This window comes from Aplysia californica, unplaced genomic scaffold (assembly GCF_000002075.1).
Source record: "Aplysia californica isolate F4 #8 unplaced genomic scaffold, AplCal3.0 scaffold00145, whole genome shotgun sequence".
In the NCBI taxonomy this organism is placed as follows: domain Eukaryota; kingdom Metazoa; phylum Mollusca; class Gastropoda; order Aplysiida; family Aplysiidae; genus Aplysia; species Aplysia californica.
This window is the reverse complement of record NW_004797415.1, coordinates 199,543-223,643: the sequence shown is the minus strand read 5'-3', so window position 1 is coordinate 223,643 and position 24,101 is coordinate 199,543. Positions and strand designations below refer to the sequence as shown.

The 24,101-nt window shown below is 38.3% G+C and overlaps 1 protein-coding gene across 1 annotated transcript; it reads right to left on the bottom strand.

Annotated features, from left to right (window-relative positions):
• Window positions 1–5,797: 5,797 nt before the first annotated feature.
• Window positions 5,798–21,956, bottom strand: LOC101852995 (rab-like protein 2B). Its single transcript, XM_005097031.2, has 6 exons — window positions 21,933–21,956; window positions 17,093–17,231; window positions 16,320–16,471; window positions 14,869–14,997; window positions 12,188–12,281; window positions 5,798–8,164 (listed from the first exon to the last, which is right to left on the bottom strand). The coding sequence occupies exons 2-6, from the start codon at window positions 17,208–17,210 to the stop codon at window positions 8,010–8,012; spliced, it is 648 nt and encodes a 215-aa protein (XP_005097088.1). The 5' UTR covers window positions 17,211–17,231; window positions 21,933–21,956; the 3' UTR covers window positions 5,798–8,009.
• Window positions 21,957–24,101: the final 2,145 nt, after the last annotated feature.

Here is a 24,101-nt window from a genome sequence, read left to right as displayed (position 1 = left end):
CGAGGCCAACATACCACCACTCTCACTCAGACGCACACAACTCTCACTACAATACGCAATTAAACAGAGCTCAACACCGGAAAATCCAGCGCACAACTGCCTTTTTAAAACAAACCCTGAAACCATAAACAGATTCCAAAACAACGAAAACTCATCAAACCCTTCGGCCTCAGAATCCTTGAGGACCTCAAAAACTTACTTTTCCAAACAAGACATCCAACAATTCCTTTTCCCCGACCTCCCTCCATGGCACCTCACCAAGGCAAAAGTAGACTTACAGCTGACCACACACAACAAAGAAAGCACAAACACCAAAACTTTTAAATCAGAATACAAAAAAACTAATAGATAATTACCCCGGTGGGGAGCTCATCTTCACGGATGGCTAAAAAAAAAACAATGAAGTGGGTGCCGCAGCCCTATCTCCCAACAGTGCACACCAGGGGAGGCTCCATCCTGAAGCCTCCATTTTGTCTGCAGAGGCCACTGCCATTGACATGGCACTGGACTCCGTAGAAAATTCTCCAAACAAATCTTTCGTAATCCTTTCTGACTCTCTGTCTTACATCACCTCACTCACAAACTACACACTCTTACACCCAAAAATAGTTAGGCTACAACAGAAAATTCACACACTATCCGAGACAGGAAAAAACATCATGTTCGCATGGATACCTAGCCATGTGGGCATCCGAGGACCTCTCCAGAAGAGACGAAGTCATTTTTACTTAATTGCGCATCGGACACACGGCCCTGGCCCACAAATACATCCTACAGGGAGATGAGAAGCCGTTCTGTGTCGGATGCGACTCAGATTTTACCGTTAGACACATCTTAACCGAATGTCTAGACTTTGGAAAGATCCGAAGGAAATATTATAAATGCAAGAAATTGCAAGACATTTTTTCTGTCGTTGGTCCCAGCAGAATTTTGAATTTTATGAAGGCCATTGGCCTTTGTGGCAAATTGTAAAGTGAAACGATATTGTTAAAAAATTTGTATTGTTATTTATAAGAGTTGTTTTAAATGGCAAATATATTTACACTGAATTTTAGTATTTTAGCATTTTAAAGTCTAATTGTCGACCAACCGTGCAGTGAACTTTACTGTTGCGAATGCTACCAACTTTGTGTTTCACGCGCTCATATGACCTTATGCAGTTGCGAGCGCCGTAAAACCCTGTACTACTAAACTAAACTCTAATCTTCTGGCGTTCATATGACCTTATGCAGTTGCGAGCGCCGTAAAACCTCTACTAAAACTAAAAACTAATTTTTTGCTCAAAAAATTTCTTCTTAGACCTCCTTTTCCTGCTCCCTAACCATGTTCTGTCGTCTGCTTTCGTCTCCCCATTCTGCCCCCTCTTCTGGGCTCCTGGCTCTTTCTACTGCTACTGCTACTCCTTGGCTACTTTTCACACTTGTTTTTCATCCGCACCTCTGATCTTATTGTAGGTAAGATCAAATACCTAGCCTTCTCGGATAATAGCGAAAAATCTTTGAGATCCCGTGTGCAAGTTGCGCACGTTAAAGATCCCTTGGTGGTCCTAAAACTGATGAAAATAGGCTTCACCCACCACCCAGACAAAATTCCAAATTTCCTACCAACTGAAAAATGTTTAATGTGTTGTGTGTGCTCATGACTTTATGCAGTTGTGAGCACCGTAAAACACTTCCAAAAAAAGAAGAAGATGTGTCTTGGACAATGGCTGTGGCTTCTGGTGCCCAATCCCGTCTGTGGCTGTTCGTTTGAAAGAGGTGCCAACCAAAATATACCAATGTAACCCCCTCTCCATACAAATCATCATTTCAGAAGTTTTAGTTTTAATCAAACATCATCATAGCTGAGTAAGGCTGCTTGCTGAAAAGCATGACGCCCACATCAAATAAACAACACATATATTGTGCAAGATTGCTATATATAAAACTGAGGAGGGGAACTGTAATAAAAAAGAATCCAGAACAAGCATTGTGATATATGGTAGTGTTTTATTGTTTTTCATAAAGATCAAATTTCAAGAATGTAATTTTTTAAAACTGCACACATGATTTTCTTTCCCGTTTTAGATACAATGAAACCAGCTGGGTGGCCAAAATGTGTCTTTCTAGATCCCTTACTGTATACGACAAGCAACTAGTTAACCCTTACTGTATACGACAAGCAACTAGTAAACTCTTACTGTATACGACAAGCAACTAGTTAACTCTTACTGTATACGACAAGCAACTAGTTAACTCTTACTGTATACGACAAGCAACTAGTTAACTCTTACTGTATACGACAAGCAACTAGTTAACTCTTGGAGGCTAATTTTACTTTCAGTTTCAGCAAAGAGAAAATTAAAGACTCAATAACTTGAACAAACAGTCATGAGGAGATAGTCGGAGACAGATAAAAGAGACAAAAGGAAAGTATAGATAAAGAAATAAGACCTACAAATGAATACAAATAGCACCCTCCAAAATCAACTGATATTTTTAGATGGAACATAAAGCAAATAATAATAGACAGCATCTTAATGCTAGAGAAGAAAAACGAGAGAAGCAATAACCAACAGGGCGATTGTACCACACAGTATCTCTCTTATGTTGATGTTAATCATTGCAAACTCTAAAGTACATACGGTGACAAGAATTGAGGAAATCGTATACATAAAGTCATAAAGAAGACTGGAAATATTTTGCGCCCCAATCAATACAATTGGGAAATGGTACAACAAACCTGGAGCAAATCAAGAACACAATACACAAATATAAATTAAATCAATAAAATAATGTTATTTGGCCTGGCCCTTTTTGTCAGATTACAGTAATCATGTATTATTTTGAAAAGTCTTTCAAGTCATGTTTACACCAACAGGTCAGATCTTTCTACAAATTCACTTCAATGACGTCAATGCAGTTTGAGTTTGAGTTTGAAATAATGGACGGCACCTCACACTCTTAGTCTTACACATTGTCATGGGGGTTGATTTTACCACCATCCCCTTACTAATGACAGAATATTTTGCAGAATAGCAACAATACCTGTCACCACAAATTCAAAATTACAGGGGTCACCTAGTCAGCAATAAATAAAAACAAATACAATGTGAAAGACAAATAGGCAAAATTATCATTCGGTGGGAAATCCCTGAGGAGCACAAAAAAAAAGATTCCAAAATATTTTCTGTAAAAACATCTCATCAGCTGCTTGTAGAAGAAAACACTGTCCTGTTGGCAATAAATAAATGAGATAATTGAGAATTTACAGGTGCAATATAATTGAAAGCTTATCATAAGCACTGCTTGCAAAGATAGGCCTACCATAATACATGTTATTATCAAAGGTAACCATACATGTGAACACTTTACACAGTATCTTTAGTCTTGGCACTCAAGGTTCACAACAGAGATGAAAAAACCTGAATGGCTTTTATTCTTTTACCATAATTTGTAATTATATCATGTCTGAATAAAAAGTATTCTAGTTTTAGTACGGTATTCTCATTTTTCGTTCAAGAACTTTTTTTTAACAAAACATAAAAGAATATATAATAGAAACATGATGACCTGATCAGATGCAATTGATTGTCTGAGTGGCTGGGTGAATATGAGGCAACACTTGGAACAGCTTGTCTCTAGTCTCTTGCCTTTACCAGTCTACCACTACTTAAGTGGCAATTGTTATATCCCGTTATAGCGCCAACTTTATGCCCGTCCCAGGGTTGGCGGTATAATGAGGTTTGACTGTATTTATAATAATAGTCTTGTCTCTATACAAATAGTACATTGACAGATTCAGTGTGGAATAGCAACATGTGCACTATACATGATACAAACAGGATATAACCAGGCTATATCACTAATAAATAATAAAAAGTAGAAAATTACAAAATTACTGTACATGATGATGAATAAGTTAAATTATAGCATAAAGTCGTTTTTAAAAAGGATACCTTTAAAAACTTGTGTGGCATCATGGTGAAATCAGGTGCTCATCAAAATAATGATCCCGAAGAAACCAGCATTTTTCTGATGAAACCAGAAATGTTTTGCCGGTTGGGCAGTTTTTACCATTGGGGGTGGGGGGGCTCAGCAGTTTTTATGTCTACTTACACAATTTCGTATGGATTTTACGGGAAAAGGTTGATCACAGGCACAATTTAAAAAAAGTAAATTTGCAGTTTCCAAGGATAAGCAAGCTTTGTTAGTCACCAAACTTGGGCAGCCATTTTCTCTCTAATTTTACCTGTCACCAAGCAACCCCTACCTCAAGATCTACACCTAGCCTTCCCCAACAAGGGCGAAAAATCTCGGAGGTCCCATGAGCAAGTTGCGCATGTCAAAGATCCCTACGTGATTTTAAAAAATTGATAAGAGTAGGTTTCGGACGCCACCAGGGCACAATTTAAAATTTCCTACCTACTGAAAATGTTTGGTGTGGCCTGCGAGCTCATTTGACCTTATGCAGTTGCGAGCACCGTAAAACATTTACCAAATAAAAAAGAATTTAAAAACCCTACCTCCTTCACTGCAAAATATCTTGACTACTACTACCTGTATTATTCAAGATTAATGGGTTTTGTTTTAATCAAAAGCTAAGCAGGCTTTAAGGTTATCCATAACTCCACCCAAAAATTGACGAGCTCCTGATTCCATTATGTCCTGAGTGATACATTTAAAACTGAAATAAAAATCAACAATTCTTCATTTTACAAAAATGAAGACAATTACTACACTCCTAGAATACTGACAGTCACAGCAGACCAAGTGAGGCATGGTTAAGCTTAAAGTTAAAGAGCAAATCCAAGTAAAACTTTGGCTTTTGATCTTGAAGTCAAGAGCTTCAGTCTAAAAAATCATTACTGTAGACCAATAATTTAAAAAGGCATAAAAAAAGCAAATCAGTGAGATTCACTTTTTAATAAAGCTAAGCCCGGATATAGAAAGATCAAAAGTGCTTGTCCATAGCCTGTAGCCTGACCCAGGATGAGAATAGCAATGGTGATGATCATGACTTTTCAATAAAGCGAGCAAACCAGAGTCTGATGACCGGCACCTGTGGTGTATTGGTTAGACACTTCAATGTCGCAAGCAAGAAGCCCAAATTTGATTCCTGAGTGGGGAGAATATATTTGTCAAGTATCTCTATCTTTCTGCTGAAATGCTGTATCCCTCTCAGCCCAAGTAAGCCCTGACAAAAGGATGGAAGCCTGCCTCCTAAATTATCTAATAGTGTTGATAGTGGTATAGTATAACAAGCACCTACATTTTCTTTTTTAAGAAAAGAGTCTGATGACCTACACAAGATGGTTGGCAATGTGATCACAGTCACAGTGCACGTTGTCAGTGTGTCTACACTATATGTGTATTACATCAGGTCTAGTCCGTCTTAGTCCAAAAGAAAAAAAATAAAATTGAACTATATTTAATTTCCTCTCTCTCTCATTCACTAATTGTTATTGAGCACAGACAATGACAAAAAACATTTCTCAACCTTCTAAGAGTGAGAAAAGCATCAAAATCTGGTTCACTACCTACCAAGAATAAATTACTAGATATCAACTCATGCACTAGGTTTGATCTGCATCCACAGGCTGCTTTAACCCCAGGTGGGAGGAATACATTCTAGCAGCAGAAAGAGACAGAATCTTCCCCAAATAGGAATTGAACTCGCATCCTTCATGTGTAATGCAAAGAGCCAACCCATTACTCAACAGATGTAAAAAGAGTCCGCAAAAATAAGTGTCACAGCAAAATAAATTACGAAACAGTACATCTTTTTACATTATAAGGAACCCGTGCACACGCCTTTGTAAAAGTTTTATAAGACTGACTTAATGCTCAATGTTTAATGAATATATTCCTTGTGGAGAAAACTTGAGAGTAGTGAACAAGAAAATCCAACACAATATCAAAATCAAATGAAAGGCATTACATATTATAACTGAGATCATGAAAACAGATAAAAGCAAGCAGACATTTGTAAAAATGTACATAAAGTTATAACCAGACTTGTAAAATCATATCAAAGTTCCATTCTTGAAAGCAACATCTGTAAATTACTGAGTATTCATGTACTGTGCACTACAGCACTAAACTGTAAAAATCTGAAAAATAAAAATTTATGACTTTACAGACAATTTCAAATACCATCAAGAAAAATATTCTCATTCTACAAAATTGTTACAAAACATTGCACACTATACAGGTCAGATTTTTAAAAACTCTTACTTAAAGGCCAGAACGACACGCTCTGTGTTGTTCCCACCTCCCCTATTTAAATACACTTTTCTGTCCAGTCCTCCAAATCCACGCTTACTGACCAAGTTAAAAATAGACATGATGATACTTCCTTTTTTTAAAATGGGAATTAGACACTTGAAGGGGTATTACTTTAAAGGGAGCAATTAGGAATCACAATCCGAATAAATTTCCAAATCTAGATTGTAAATCAAATTACTCTACAACAAACCTGCTTTTTCTGCACTCAATCTCACAATCCACTTCCCCATTGTTGCCGATGGTTAATTTTTTCACATAGTGAACAAGGTAGATCTAGATCCCAAATTGTCAGTTATACAAAATTGATTCTGACTGCTCAGGAAAATCTATGAACTTAATTCTGGCCGATAGTAATTTAGAAGTTAAGATACAGTCATTTTATATGGATCTGGCATGTTGGTAGCTAACAAATGTGTGGCATCTTGTTGAAATCAAGTGCTCATCAAAATAAAGAAACAGACTTTTTTTCTGCCCATAGGGCAATTTGTATCTAGTAGCTAATTTGACACTTTATTCCCTTTTTTTTTTTACTTCATATCTTTAATGTACATTTAAAAACACATTTTTATATTACTTTCACCGAATAACGTTACTCAAACGCACAAAAAAATAAAAATTTGAAATTTCTACGGGGCACTCAAGCTATGGCAGTCACCAAGCTTTGTTGGCCATTTTCTCTTTATTTTTACCTCTGAATTACGCAACCACTACCTCCTTCAAATGCTAAATCTTGACTTCTATTCAGGGTTGCTGGGTTTTTTTTTACATCAAAAGCAATGCAAATGAACAAGCTTTAATATTACATTTATAACTGTAACTCCATAAACTTGAAAAATTTACGAGCCGCTGATTCGACCGTACCATGCCACAAATGTCTAAAATAGGAATTTGTATCGCTGTCTCCACCAAAAGAGATCAAAATGCAATGTAAAGAATAGAAACTATAATAATATATATTCTGCTTTAGTACAAAATATAACTAAAGGTTTAGGCTAAAATCAATTCATAAAAAAGGGGCAAAATTTAATTTGTTTCCAGTTTCTTCTTTCTCGGGTTTCCGAGTAAAAAATTTCCAACTTGACAGCCAAAAATACTTTCACTATTTATAAATATATTTTTTTAAAAACACTTTTCAACTTCAACAAACAACGAACCCATTCCTTTGTAAAATTCCAACATATTTCTCAGATTATTCAACAGAGCAATTATGATTATATTTTATTCACACTGTTAACGACCAAGACAAATTTCTTCCTGCAAGATATAAATCAAACAAAGACGGTCATTACCAGTTGACTGCCTTCCTACTTTAAGTCCCACTAAAGACAGGTAACGCTCCATTATATTCTTAATCATACAACAAACAACCTCAGATGCTACTTCACTATGAAATAAAGAAGGCATGTTTGATGGGCCGTCTAGTTTTCAAGAAAAATAAAGTTCTACCAAGGGCAAAAATACAAAAATATACTCAAAGTCACGTGAACTTCCATAAATAAAACTGCGGCCTCTGTCCACTGACCATGTAGTATAGGTGAAAAACACTAAAAAAATCAGTCATGCCAGGCAGAGTTCATCCAAAAATAGATTGAATCAGTACAGATATGGGTTTGTAACATTTTTCTTTCCTGTAAATTACAATGGTATAATAAAAAGAAACCGAAAACAGAACCTTAACAACAAGGTTTACAATTGAAAACACATGACAGTCTTGTTCAACGCAGAGTAAATACTGCAAAGACATCAGCAACATTTAAAGGAAAACCCTTTCTTCTTGCGCCTTTCAGGGTAGAGAACGCCATCCTCTTCTAACTCAAAGGAGCTTTCGGTGAGTCTGATTGAGCGCATGAACAGGTCCTCATCCTTCGGGTCGTGCCGGTAATTCCCCAGCACATTGGCTGCCAACGAGAAAGTAAACATATTGTTATCGACACAACATCTCAAGTTATCAAGTATGCTAACAAGTTATGAACAACACATTACTCACAAAAATGAATTCATTTATTCAACAATTGAAAGTAACTAAAAAAAAAACAACCCACTCTACAACAACACATTAGCCCTAATGGTGTGAGTGAGCATGAAGCCTTATGGACTCCTGATGACAACAACACAACATTTATCTACAAGATTATGAAATGATGTGAATTGAGTCAGAAATCCCAAAATGGGGCAAAACCTGTGAAAAGAAATGAAAAAGAGCAGACAAATCCTAATTAATTTACTGTAAGCCTATATCGTGATTTTTTTTACGAGTGCTACTTGAAATTCGTGATTTTCATAATTTTTTAGAGAAGTTTGTGAAATCAAATTGTTTACAAAATGTTACAAGGAGCGCTATTGTACCGGACCACATGACACTGGGTGACTCAAAAGATGAATTCAAAACCTTTGTAAAAAACGAAATTGGCAAAACGCTCCAAAAAAAAAAAAGTGCAGGGGACAAAACCTGGTGTAGTATCCAATTTAACTTAAATTATTTCCCAACTGACTGAATTTGTAAAGCAAAAGGTAACTTGTATGTTTCTTTTTTTCTTTTTTTTTTGGTAAGTGTTTTTCTTATCGATTTCGGACCACCAAGGGATCTTTAAACGTGCGCAACTTGCACATGGGACCTCCGAGATTTTTCGCCCTTGTCCGAGAAGGCTAAGTGTAGATCTTTACTATTAGAACATCAGGGGTGTGGCTGAAAGACAGCAGTAAGAGGGAGCCAAAGAGTAGCAGTAGAAAGGACTGAAGAAAGAGTCAGGAGCCCAGAAAAGGGGGCAAAAGGGTGAGGGCAGAAAGTGGAGACAAAAGCAGATGACAGAACATTGCTAGAGAGCAGGAAAGGAGGTGAAAGTAAACAATTTTAGAGAAGAAAATTTTTCGATCACTACCTGGATCCAAACCCGGGACCTTTGAATGAGAGATGAACACCTTAACCTCTAGGCTACAAGAGCCCCCACGGAATCATTAAGGGCAAGAATCCACAGTGACGCGTGATCAGGCCAACAATTGATTAAATGATCTTCCCATGCTTTGAAATGACCCAACATGACCACTGAGTGGGTATATAACATATGCAGGGTCCCCACCAAACCCTGGAAAATTTTTTCAAGACCCCATTTCGAGTATTTCGAGGGAAAAATCAGGCCGCTGCGCGTCAAGAATGATCCCCAAAAAAGCCCATATATCAATGATAAAAAGTCAAAATGTCTCTAAATGAATGCAAATGTACATTTTGTAGTATAGTCTTCAAACAATAGATGACTATAATACTGGGTGACTGCCAACCCAGCTTCTCAATTTTCCAAGGGAGGGGCCTCATCCATTTTCCAGGAACACGTTACATAACAATGAAAGCGTGTGCTCCATTTATATCTAATATAATACATGTACAATGTATATGTTTGTGAATGCACATACACACACATGTAGGTACATTATATCCAGTCAACAACATGTCAGTGTGGCACTGGGGTCTTGAGAGACTGGTATTTCAGTCTGTTCTTACTTATTTATATTTTCCCCTCATCATATTAGCCAACATAACAAACTATAGACCCTATATAAAAAAATGAATCCTGTTTTGAGTCTGAGAAAAGACCTAGAACTAGAATATCGACTGTCAATAACCATTCTGGGTGTCATGATTCATATAATAATAAACGTGAAGACGAAAACCATTGCTGCAACTCAAAGAAGAGTAATATTAGTAATAACTAGAATGGCTCAAGTACACCTATTCAGTGTGAGAAGTGCAAGAACTGGGGGGGGGGGGGGGCGCAAGATGCAGTGACACTGAAAATCTGCCAATCTTGAACAGAAAGCTATATAAATTACAATCACCCCATCCAATGATATGAAACGCGAACACTTTAGTTCAATAACAAGGCATGACGGATCCCGATTCCACACAAGGCCTGCACCAACGCGCGCTTTGCAGAGAGATCTAAAGTAGTTATCAAAATGCTAAAAAATTGCTTCCAAGTTCAGTTTTTGTCCTCTAGCGTTGCCTTCAGCCCCCCCATCCCCTTCCACGAGTGTATCTTATAAAGGAGTCCTATACTTCACAGCGCTCAGACCGCCGGTACTCACAGGTTCATTGACCGGTCACGAGGGCGAACCTGTCAAGACGCTTGTATAAGTTCTTTTTCTTTTTTTTCTACAAGCGACAGCAGAGGGCAATTTTTAATATTGATTTATTTTCAAGGCAAAACAGCGTTCATAATTCATAACCTGCATGTTACAAATGTTGCGTTATCTATCAGACTATTACCGGAAAATTTCTGGGCAGTAACGAAAGCGAAAGTAGATCTTGATTCTTCCCGATCGAGCCTCGGTGTCACACATACACTTCCGCCACAGCGGTTCAATTACGTTTCCTCTTCAGGATTCATCAACCATACAGTCTAGATAGATACACATTACACAGGCCCTATCCTTTCCCGACTTACCGACCCATCACAAAATTCCCGACCTCCCGACCCATCTCAAAGTGCCCGACTTTTTCCCGATTTCCCGACCTGGTGGGGACCCTGCATATGGTGAGCAAAGAGCAGTCAGCCTGGGTGACTAACCACAAAGACTTTTTTTTGTTTAATTTAAAGAGGCAAGCCATTTTCAAGTATCCAATCATGAGTATCAAGATCCAGGTTGATCCAAATGCTCATCCCCTTCACCTGTCCAAAATGTAGAGGTTTCCGTCTCTGACCAAGTTCCCCACTCACGTCATAAGGCACCATTGTGTTGTGACAGCTTCATTCAAAATTCAAATAATGAAAAGCAGGCTCACTGCCCAAAGATAACCACATTATACAAAGGTCATCAGACAGTCCCCGAGTATAGGCGCAAGTCAGTTTTGAAAATTCAGGCAGAGTTGAAAGACTAGTGCGATGGTCAGGAAAACAAAAGCACCAACGAATTCACAGTTCGAAGAAATGCCATTTGTTCCATTCTTGTGAGCCTGTGTGTTCAGGTGCTTTGAGCGTGTGTGTGCGTCCTATCCACCGAGCGTCCAATGCAAGGTTAGACAGGATGCTCAAAAGTGAGAGCGATGTGTGATAAATGTGCAATACTGTATGTGTATAACACCCTTTGTGACGATGGAGTGCAATGTTTGGGGAAATAAAACACATCAGTGATTTCATACCTCAGCACAATCCTGACTGGAGCACACATTGTACTCAATCATCAAGACTTACTACATACAGATGTTATCGCATTTATGAGAGTGGATGATTTGTGACACAACAGGCAGTGTGTGTAATTATCGCAAATGTTTGCTGCTAAGATCAGTTGCACACGCCTGTGTTCTTTTTTTTTCTTCCATAAATTATGATCTGAAATGCAGAATCTTAGCAGTATTTAGATCCTCCAGAGCATGATCTTAGAGATGACTTTTGGCAATAAAAATTCTCTTAAAACTGCAGGATCTAAAGCAAATTTGGATCATCTGATCATAAGTGATTGGATTTTAGTTGGAGACTACTATATGTTATTGTAACTGCTTGCTCAATGCTAATGCTAGAAAAAACAACTCATCATCAACAGCCCTGGCAAAAATGAGTTCATAGCAGTGATCAGAAGCAGGAGCTTGTTTGTCTAAAAACAATTACAAAAATTAATTGCTGATTATTTCAACCTTTCGTCCTAGTAAGGGTAAAAGTTATCCACCATGGACACCTCATTTCCATATAACTAGACAGTTCAAATTCAATGTTTCTCAATTTGGGGTCCAATTTTTAATGAACCATATTTCTTATACCGTAAGCTGTATCATTTTCTTATTCATACATTTTGTTTCCATTTGGCTGATTTTAAAGAGTAAAAAAAAAAGTTGTATATTTGTTGTGATCCCACGGAAGAATGTATCTAAATTTTATCACATCCTGTTGTTTGTTTTGTACACTTTATAAAAACATGCAAACAGAACTCACCAGCATCCAAGAATGCATTTACCACACCATCTCCTGTGCGAGCCGAGGTCTCGTACATATGTATGTTGTTCTCCTTGCAGAACGTAAGGGCCCTCTGGAAAGAGAAATATATATAACATAGCTGTAAATATGCACATATATTATAATTTTAAATAAATAGAAATACTACTCTACTTCTTACATTTTCTGTACTCTTACACCACCAGGTGTTTAGGGGAGATGCAGTTGGTAGATGTAGGCCATGTGCCTTGCTGTTTAGATCATCATGTTGTTCTTTTGGAGTCTCCTCTACTCCTCCATCCATCTTTTTCTTGGCTTTCCTTTTGTCTTGAAGCAATCAAATTGTATGTTGTAAACCTTAGAGACTGGAGGCTGTGACCCCATCCTCATTACATGTCGTAACTATCTTATTATTGTTGTCTCTTGATGTATTCTTTGCTCGACTTGATGCCTATTTAATGCCTCATGTCTTCATTTCTTTGTCCGTCTCTTGTGATGTTTTATGATTTTCTTAAACATTTTGTTCCGCAGGTAGTTATTCTTTTTTCTGCACTTTATTGAGGGTCCCCCCAAAAAAAGGAGTAAGTTCACTTTAGTCAAATTACAGAATGAGGAAAAGAGAAAGTTGAAAGTTGATTGCAGTACATTTGTACTTAAAATAATCAAAATTTTACAGAAACAAAAAGGACTTTTTCACAAAAATAGATATCAATATACTCATGTAAAGATCATTTAATTTTTAAAAAATCTGGTTGGATATTATCCCAGACACAAACACTGGAATTCTGAACTAAGGAATTCCCACCCTCCGAAAAAAAAAGTTTTCCAGGAAGGAACAGAAAAATACAGACCACAGTCAATGTAAAACCTAAGGCCTTTTCAAGAAAAAATAAATTTAGCTGCGTAAGAAAAGCGGAGTCTAATGAGAACTAAGACTGTACTACAATGTGGCATGTTGCATGCTATATGTAGAACACAGTACAGTAGTCTCCGCCTAAGATCCCGCTGTTTTAAGAAAAAATAATTTTTACAATACAAAAGTCACCCCTAAGATCCCGCTCTGATTCACTCTGAAGGTCTACATTCGGCTAAGATCTCGCATTTCAGATCATAATTTGCGGGAACAAAAACCCGGGCGGGACAGCCGATCAACCAAGAGTGAAAAGTAGAGATCAATAAACTGTCCGTCGCGTCAAAGATCAGCAACTATCGTGAATGTGATCACATACGCGTTGTAAAACTCGATGAAGCGATACAATGTTTGCCCCCCGCGGGATCACACCGGGGTATGAACTGACCGACAAGTTTGTTTTCCTCACACATGAGCTCTCCCCCTAAACTTACATCACTCGCTGGGTGGTAGGGCCTACACGTTCCCTCCAGGCGGGATCACATCGAACTGTGAACACTTCCTAGACCATTGCAGAAGTTGTCTCTGCTCCCGAATTTGCGAGACAGACTGAATTTTAATTGGTGTGTTCACAACGCAATGGGGGGTAACGACAAAGGCGGTGGGGGGGGGGACATGGTCAGAGATGGATAATAAGTGAAAATGGCACCCCTCATCCCACTATGCACTGTGATAGGTCATCAAGGTTAACCACTCTTTGCTCGCCATATGTCATTAACCCACCAACGGGTCACGTCAGTACATTTTAGAGTGGAGGGAGACCATTTTACCGATTGCGAGCCTTAACATGGATCACCATAGATTCTTCCCTGGGTTCGTCGGTTAAGGCGGAGACTACTGTATTAAGATTCCTACTCTTATTAAAGAAAAAATTATTTTCACTTAACGGGAGGAGCTACCCTTGAGGACCATTTTCTATGTTTGTTGCCCGAGATCAAATCTATATATATATATATAAGTTAGGCATAGTAAAACCTCTTTATACGCAATTTTATTTTGGCATAGCTACAGAGGTTGCTATGGAAACGGCCGCCATCTTGAAAATAAACAATGAATTTCAAATCCCAAGGCTTTCTTATTTACAGACCAAATTAGACCCAACTTAGTGAGAGTACACCTGAACCAGACCCTATCTGAGTAACAGCTAGTTTTTTTCAATAAGTGCAAAAGAGAAAAAAATATGAGAAATTTCCCAAAGTATTAAAAAAACTTTTTCTAAATGTAGGTTACGTAATCGCTTGCCATTGGAAAAGTGCTGGTTTTTTTCACAAATATCTCTTTGTCCCATTGACGGCAGCCTTGCCATCTATATTTCCTGAAAGTTTCATGTCAAAAGGACAAAAACTAAGGACGAAGTAGTAGGGAAAAAACTGAAAAAAAATTAAATTTTGCGAAAAACGACAATGATTGTGAAAATTCACTATACTAATCCACCCTCATGTTTTCAAAGGCAATTTACGAGGAGAATAAAGACTTTCTCAATTGTATCCATGCTATTTTTAAACAAAAAAACTGGTTGATCTTCAAAAAACAGCCAACATAAAATTTGCATAGCCTGACCCAAAATCTGCAATATCAAGGGTCGCTCCGACCCATAAAACCTAAGACACATGGAAGACACCATTAGAAGTTTTTTACTTGAGCTCTGCTGCTCCTTAAACTATGTATCTGTCTTGCATTTTTCCCTCCACTAGAAAACCATTACTTTGCTGGCATGTCTCTCTATTTCAACTTAAAGAAATAAGCCATATATATAAGAGGTATAACTTACTCTCTTTGTGGAAAAAAAACTGTTGTCATTGACACGATCCACCTTGTTCGCCACTAGGACTATGGGCAGATCCGGATCCCATTCTTTGACTTTGACATACCAGTAATTCAAAGCATTATTTAGGCTCTCCTGAAAAGAGACAAGACAAAACAGAACAATTACTATAAAAATAAAAGATTTGCCACTATATTGAAACTTTCTTCAGTGTCTCATTAGACACCAGGCTTAGAATACTCATCAACCATATGAAGCAGGTCTATATGATGCCATGTCACACCCTCAAAACCAAGGATCAATGAATACATGGTCTAACAGAACAATTACTATAAAAATAAAAGATTTGCCACTATATTGAAACTTTCTTCAGTGTCTCATTAGACACCAGGCTTAGAATACTCATCAACCATATGAAGCAGGTCTATATGATGCCATGTCACACCCTCAAAACCAAGGATCAATGAATACATGGTCTAACAGAACAATTACTATAAAAATAAAAGATTTGCCACTATATTGAAACTTTCTTCAGTGTCTCATTAGACACCAGGCTTAGAATACTCATCAACCATATGAAGCAGGTCTATATGATGCCATGTCACACCCTCAAAACCAAGGATCAATGAATACATGGTCTAACAAACAAAATTTAAATAAGAATAACTTCTCACATGCCATCAATCTTCTTCCTATACATTCTCACACCACAGATCAGGGGGACAAGCAACTGTGTGAGTACAACAACCCACGGTAGTAAATCAACAAACAAACACATTGAGAACTTTTTCATAGCAAAAAAGCAAAAGGCCAGTTCAAAACAAACACTATTTTCGTCTTCTTCTTTCTTTGCATTCTCCAACTACATCTCAGAGGTAATCGACTGCTGGTTCATCAATCTGCAGAGCAACCAATTTTTACAAGTGACCATTTTTCCTACTTCATAGGGCCCCTTGCCTTCACATGCAGCTACATTCCAATTTTGAAGGTACTCTCGCTATTATGTTTATATATTGACTAGAGTATTTTCAGTTTTCGTAAGAATTAGTTAAAAAAAAAATTTTCCGGATGGCACCCGAGGCCTACTCTTATCGATTTTGAGACCAGTAGGATCCTGTGTAACTTGCATACAGGACAGCCAAGATTTGTCCCTCTTATGCGAGAAGACTACAGATTCGATCTTACCTACCCAAAGGTCAGGGCTGTGGCCTAAAGACAGCAGTAAGGAGCCAGGAATAACAGTAAAAAGAGTCAGTAATAAAGGAGAAAGGAAGGCAGTAGAAAGTGGAAACAAATGCAGATGACAGCACATGAATAGGGAAAGTAGTAAGAAAGGAGGCGCAGAGAGAAAATTTTTTCACCCCTGTCAGGTTTCAAACCCGCCGTCTTTTGAAAGAGCCTCGAACACTATATCTCTAGACCATGGGAGCTTCCTAAACACTACCGAGGGCACTCACAGGGTCCATAACATCAAAGACAAGGAGACAGCCCATTGCCCGCACAACGAAATGTGAAGTGACGCTGCGGTATCTCTCTTGACCTGCCGTGTCCCATATGTAGACTTTGTACTCCATGTCAGGAGCGTGAATTACCTTTTCATAGGGCTTCACTGGAGAAAAGACCGCATTGAGAAATGTGTAAGACAAGAAACTGGTAAGTTCTCTTTTTCTTTATAATTTTAACACCCTAGAAGTCCAAGACAAGAATTAGGTTATTAAAATGTAGTGGGTTTTTTTTTAGCTCAAACATTATAATGGAGAACCTCTGATAGGCAGGTCGCAAGAAAAGATCAGTTTGGAAGGCAAAGAGAAAGTACAAAGAAAAGCACTTCTCTCCCCACCCATCCTGTTCATTACCGTAAACTGTACGTAACAAAACTGGTTAGCTCCTGCCTTTAAAAAAATAATTTAAGATTCATTAATTAAGACACCAAGCAAATTGTATTTCTCTCTCAACCAATGTTTTAAGGCATGTTTGTTACTGTAGAACAGATCCTAAGACAGAAATATAACAAAACTTCTGTCACATAGTGAAAGAAGTCTCTTTGATAAACTAGTTTCTTACGTCAAGATGGCCCATTCATAAGCAGAGACCACTGCATATCACTTTATACAGTAAAACAAGACATATGAACAAGCTTTTTAAGATGATACACCAAAAAAGTAGCCAAAAGAAGGCCCGTATAAATGAAAAATTAAGCAACACAACAAGTAGAAATAAAAACACTCACTTCCAATTGTTGAATTATAAGAATCTCTAAATCTGTCAAGACAAAACCGTTCAACCAGTGACGTTTTGCCAACTCCCATGTCACCGAGCACAACAACTTTCACATCTTGCCACGGCATCTTGTAGGATTCCAGTAAAACCTGAGTGTTGAGATTTATCGAGAATTAATGTGAAAGGAAATCACATTTGAGTCTTTTAAGTGTTCACTAAACTGTTATCTCACAAAAAGTCAGAGAAACAAACCTGTGTAAGATGGCCACCCAATGTCGCAGAGAAAAGTGTAAACACCTCATAAGACAGACAGCCGTCTTAGGCGAGCTTGACCAAAATGGAGAAAACAAACAAAACCTTGTGAGGTCCGACCAAACCAGAGGTGGGTGCAGGCTAATTTATGACTGCTGTGAGGCTAATCAAAATTGGGTTTTGCTATCTTTTGAAGGAAGGGGTTGGTGTGTGTAAGAAGATGGGGGGGGGGGGGGGGGGGGGGGGGTGGTTTCGTTGTTGTTGACTTTTTAAGGGTTTGACTGCTGAACTATTTTATAAAACAAAACAAATAACAAAAAAAAGATATAAAACAAAACCACACAGCACAAACAATAAATTGGTCAGAAGAAATGCATGTTTATTAAGCGTTGATTTAAATAATAATAGGCTACTCAGAGAGTGAAGTCTGGTTTCGAAGCAAGGCTAAAACTCGATTTTGGAGGGGGGGGGGGTGTCCAAGAGGCTTAAATTAATTTTTTTATCATTAAGTCTAACGCCTAATGGGTTGAAACTTTGCAAATAACTAAATTATGACTAGTGCAAAAATCTGTATTCTTTTACTTGCCCTCCCGTTTCACGTTTAGCTACTATGTGTCCATCTTCTACTACATTGTAGTGATATAATGCTGAAAACAAATATATCGACTTCATTTACGTCGCAAGTTGACAGTTTTTGATGGTTTATAATGGGATTTTATCACACTAAGTTTAATTGTGTAGTAATTTTCGCGCTTTGGAACAATCGGGGGGGGGGGGGGGGTTAACGCGGACCCCCCGAAGCAAGAGAAAAATCTGGGGGTTACAGGGGGGCATATTTTAACTTAAAATTGATGTTTTGCAGTTAGGTTTGAAATTTTCTTGAAAATAATCAATTTGCAACAGTTTTAGTGGCTATGTCGTGATCTGCAGCAAATGATACTACAGTTTGATCCCCAGTGCATCTGTGAGCGGGAGTGAAAGTGAAAATTTATTTAAAGCGTGGAAACTGAAAATTTACATTTTTTGTGCCTTTAACTGTCCCCGTAGAATTATGCAAATTTAGAAGGCCAAATTAGGCACACAAAAAAGCAAAATTATGCAAAAATTATGCAAGTTACCGTAACACCATTCACGACATGTTTTGCACTTTTTCAACACGAAGTTTCAGATTTTCATGTTTTATGTACAGAAAAATTGAAAACAGAACGTATCAGTATCAGTAATTTGTTGTGTATTTGGAAAAGAAAACAATACCCATCAGTAACAGAAAAAAAAAACAACCAAAAATAATCATCTCTGTAACGTTCAGCTGCAGATCTAGATCTAGATCTAGATTCTATAGAGGAAACAAAAATGTTTAAAAAAAAAAAAAAAAAAAAAAAAAAGGACATCTGGACCTCTGATGCTGGCACATTACTAAAACCAGGGACACCTGTCAAACATAAAACATCAGCAGACATGAGAAAGAGAACAAAACAAAGATCTTCTAACAAGGGAAATAACCAACTTTTCACTTAAATGAGAGTTAATACGGTGATTACGTCCCTTTAACCACATGGCGAGGCGTAAATTCATTGTTTTGTGGAAAAAAAGAAAAAAAACGTGAAAAGCGCGGATAATCCCAAATTATGCAAATGTGGCAGAATTACGCGAAAAAAAACGCACAATCACATAATCCTACGGGGTCAACACTTTAATCAACATTTTTCAGTAAAATTCAAAGGCAAATATGTTTTTGTATGGACATAAGGGTTTGGGGGAAAAAAAATTTGATAAAAATAGCCAAACTGGTGAAAAAGTGCCTGTTTCTCCGATTTTATTATTTTGACGAGCGCCTAGAGGATTTTAGTTTTTTGCAGGGTGACTAAGTGCAAACTGGACTGCCAAGGTCGAGCAGTCTTGTTTTCTCACAGTACCTTTTGAAGGTATCTTCAAATGAAGTTATAATAAAAGAACATTTGTCCCAACCAAAACCACAACTAAGTATCTGAATATTCAGACATTTAAAAATCTCTAGAAATTGAATTTCGATGCAAAAAATGCTTCCTCCCAGTCCTCGCAGAATGGCAGAACGAAAGGATGACGTCTAAATCTTGCAAATAACCAAAAAATCTCGAGATCAGAAACCGTTTGGAGAAATGGAGTTCAACTTTTATTTTCTCGAGCGTTCAGTAGAGAAATAGTCACTTCGAACTAATTTGCAATGATAAAGTCAAAATTTGTGTAAAGCAGAAGAAAAATGCTTTAGGAGCTGGGTCCATGAGAAAGAAAAGGCCTTAATTTGAGACAGAAATGTAGTAAAATAAAGCTGGGCACTATTTCTCCGAACACTCTGAAATCACATCCTTTCCCGCAAATTTAGGATATTATATAGATCTATAATTATAGTATAGGCCTATCAAAGATTGTTCGTATACAATATGGTTCAATGGGTCCAAAAAATGTCAGCAGTAAATATTTATATAAAGAAATGCTACAGTTCAAAACAGTTTTTCGACAGACATATGACGTGTTGCCTACGAAGGGTGTTGCTCTTAAAGTTAATGTGTTGTGTTCACTCGTGTGCTGTCTAGATAATAACAATAATAATAATAGATAGCATTTGTATAGCGCATATCCCCGCTCAACAGCAGGCTCTATGCACTTTACACTATATTATTACCCCAGCAGACCATAGAACACTCCGAAACATTCTCAGCTTCCCGGGAAGCATACAGTGCAAGCAGCCGATTAAGCGCTCAAACACTAACAAAATGACAAGATCTTTCGCTGTCTATAGCCGGGTACCCATTCCCACCTGGGTGAGGTGAGGAAAATTCGCGTAAAGTGCCTTTCCCAAGGACACAACGTTGGGCCCTTGATGGGATTCGAACCCATGACCTTATGGTTGCGAGTCCGAGAGCCTAACCACTAGGCCACCGACGCCACTGTAAACCGATTACATTGACACTGGCAGGCCCCTTAATGTGTGTGATTCCATAATTTACATGTAATATCATGTACTTTGTTTTAAAATTACGCACATTTAGGGTTAAAACAGCCAATCTTCTTTGGACAGGTGGACTCACGCCCTTATCTGTTAATTTTTGTGGTTGTTTAATGGGCTGTTCTAATTTTCATTTCATTCGGTTGTGAAACCTTACTTTTTCACGTTTTTACACTCATCTAAAAATCTCTAGACTAGCTCTTGAAAATTGAAATAGATATAGACCTAAATATTTGCTCCTGTGTGTGTGTGTGTGTGTGTGTGTATGCATGTGCGTGTGTGAGTGTGTCTGTGTGTGGTAGTAAGTGTGTAAGTGGAGAGTGAGGAGCGTGTGTGTGTTTGTTTTTCGGGCTTTATTTCAGCCTTTATTCAGTAACAGTTCAAAGTATACAAAAATAGAAACACAGGATCCATTCACTCCAGGGCTCATGAGTCGTTCCTCTCAGTTTCACTCATTCATTCAATTCCCGCGTTCTCTTCCGCGGCTCATCCCCGTCCGCATGACTTTCACACCCCACTCCCTCCCTCCAGGCACACACAAAGAAAATCTCTCATTCCCTTGCACCCTGCGAACCATGGACAATAATATTAGCAAAACACTGCCTTAGCCGCATTCTTTTCGTTCGTGAGCTGTGGACCAGGCCAGGGGGGTCGGTGTTGTCGCCTTGTAGTTGCTGTCGCCTGTGGGTATACTTGTACATTCTTCCTTTCACCTGCTCTGTCACTCACACTGTCTCTCCATCCACAGCTCAGCTCGCCATACGTTCAAAAGTTGCCCACTGATCATGTTTAGTTAGTGTGTTATAAGTTTGTGTGTGTACATGTGCATGATGGTGGTGGGTGTGTGGTGGGTGTTACAGAAGGTTGTCCGTAGGCGGGCTTGCCATGCGGTGTTCTTTCCCAGACCAGAGGCAGAATGAAAGTTGGCGCCGAACTCTCGCAATAAATAGGCAAAAAATCACGAGACCGGAAGCCGGAAACCATTCGGAGAAATAAACATCGGCACTATTTTTCCGAACGTTCGGAGAAATAGTCACTTCGTATAATATAGGCCTATTAGATATAGAATCTAGATCTAGATTTAAAAAAATTTTTTTTGTGTGTGTAAAGTGTTTTACGGCGCTCGCAACTGCATAGGTCATATGAGCGAGCGGGACACACCTAATATTTTCAGTAGGTAGGAAATTTTGAATTTTGCCCGGGTGGCGGCCGAAGCCTACTCTTATCGATTTTAGACCACCAAGGGATCTTTAACGTGCGCAACTTGCACACGGGCCCTCCGAGATTTTTCGCCCTTGTCCGAGAAGGCTAGGTGTAGATCTTTCCTACCAGAAGATCAGGGGTGTGGCAGAAAGACAGCAGTAAGGAGTAAATAGATCTAGATAGATCTAGTAACTTCGGAAATGGACAAATAGTGAGATGGGAGGGAAAGTAAAAAGAATACCTTTTCTTGAAAATACAAATATATATCTAAACCTGTGTAAGACGGCCATGCACCCATTGTCGAGGAAAAAATAAATTAAGGGTATTCCTCAAAATTCTGCATGATTGATGACTTGTAAATAAATAATAATTCACCAACAATTGTGCGCTCATAAAGTAGCCTACCTACCTTGACTCTTGGGGTTGGCTGGGGGGGGGGGGGGGGGAAACTGCAAATAAAACCTTGCAGATTCTCCTATCCTCTTCAACGAAAGCTTGAAATGTGAGAATGTTATGTATGCACCTGCATATGACGGCAGTCGTCCATGCACTTGGCCATCTCTGGTCAGTCTTGGGGGGCACAAGACACAGAAAGGCCACGAGGCCTTCTGTGTTTGTTGTGTGTCGTAACATTACAAGAGCATGTCAGCTGGTCGGCGATGTTGTTATGTGTTAATGTGTTGTTACTACACAGTTCCCTTCCTTCCGAGTTCACATGCGTGCGCCCTTTGAGCTGCAAGCTGATTGGTTGAGCGACTTCCGCACTCTCCCACACTATAAACCATTCATTACTTAAGAAAAAAAAGTTTGGAAAACTTGGAAAACTATTTTGATCCTTTTCATTCAAGCTCTAGAGCTACAGTGTCCGAAAACTTTTTAAGAATGTATAAGATTAAAATTATGTACTACGAAGTTTATTTCTTTTAATTTTGCTGTTCATGTTTTTAAATTAAAGTACATTGAGTATGCCTGAAAGGTACTGAGAAAGCCTAGGTACGGGTACAAACAAATTAATGTTACAATACTTTTTTTCTTCTTTTTTTCCCCCTGATGTTGTTGTAAGTGTTTTACGGCGATCGCACCTACATACGGTAGAGCGGGACACATTTAACATTTTTCAGCTGGTAAGAAATTTTGAATTGTTGCCCTAGCGGCGGCCGTAGCCGACTCTTATGGGATCTTTAATTAACGTGCGCACAACTTGCAGACGGACCTCCGAGATTTTTCGCCCGAGAAGGCTAGGTGTTAGATCTTACCTACTATAAGATCGGAGGGGTGGGTGAAAGACAGAGGGGCGAAAAGGAGCCGAGGAATAGCAATAGGATGGCTGCAGAAAAAGTCTGGAGCCTAGAGGAGAGGGCAAGGGGAAGGCGGAGCAAAAAGTGGAGACGAAACCAGACGAACATATGTTATTGTTAGAGAGCAAGAAAAGGACCAGGTTTAGGGAGAACATATATATATATATATATATATATATATATATGTATATATACACACACACACACACACACACACACACACACACACACACACACACACACACACACACACATTTATGAGGTTTGGGTCCGGTCTCATATGGAGATGAAAACATACAAAAATGACGTAAGGTGGAGAGAAGAAAGAACGCTTCTAGCTGGTGCTGGAAAGGGGGGGGGGGTCTTTTTATTGTTTTTGTTTTTTGTTTGTTTGTTGCTGTCTTTTTTGTCCTGATATGAAATGTAATATTAATTAATATACATGTACTTTTAGGTAACTTAGGTCGTGTATACTTATCAAATCACCGTCCGATGAGTGTTCACTTATCAGACGGAAAAGTACATTACTCATTTTAATTCAATTACAACCATTGATTATTTTATGCACACTTTCGGAAGTATGTATTCGTGGCTGTGTGTAAAATTACTGTCTAGAATTTTATACAATGTTTATTTGTTGTGTTTTGTTTTTGTGGGTTTTTTGCCAGTGGTGTAGAGAGGAAAAGTAAGATTTTGTTTATTTATTTTTTTCATTAATAAAATCTCTGACAAATTGTGCGTGGCGATTTTATGGGAGGCCTAGCGAGGTAAAAAAAAAAAAGAGGGGGGGGGGGGGTCCAGGGGGCTATATAATATGCACTGCCTTAATATTCTCGATAATAATTGATGTTCTGCAGCCAGATTTGAAATTATCTTTACAATAACTGAAATTTGACAGCTTTAGTGACCGTTGTGATCTTCAGCTAAAAAGTACACCCGTTTGACCCCTTAATTTTAATGCAGACATCGTAATGAAAGTAAAATTTTACCAGCTGCACTTATTCCTAGCTATAATATTATTAACTTAATTAATTGGGCCTAAACAGTGAGTCAAAGGAACATGAGACTAACTAGAGCATAATGTAATAATATGTATACATGCACATGAGTTTTCGCCTAATTAACAAAGGCGACGCTCTCTTTACAAGTACTCTTAAAACATATGGACCCAATCATCATCATCATCATCATCATCATCATCATCATCATCATCATCATCATCGTCGTCATCGTCATCGTCATCGTCATCATCATCATCAGTAATAGCTTTCTCAACATCA

What these genes read in the sequence shown, in the direction of transcription:
- LOC101852995 (XM_005097031.2), bottom strand. Translation starts at nt 17,210, where the DNA reads ATGCCGTGGCAAGATGTGAAAGTTGTTGTGCTCGGTGACATGGGAGTT. An exon ending in TCTTTGATGTTATGGACCCT is followed by an intron (nt 14,998 to 16,319) that starts GTGAGTGCCCTC and finishes GTCTCTTTTCAG; the next exon opens with GAGAGCCTAAATAATGCTTT. An exon ending in GTTTTTTTTCCACAAAGAGA is followed by an intron (nt 12,282 to 14,868) that starts GTAAGTTATACC and finishes TTCTCTTTCCAG; the next exon opens with AGGGCCCTTACGTTCTGCAA.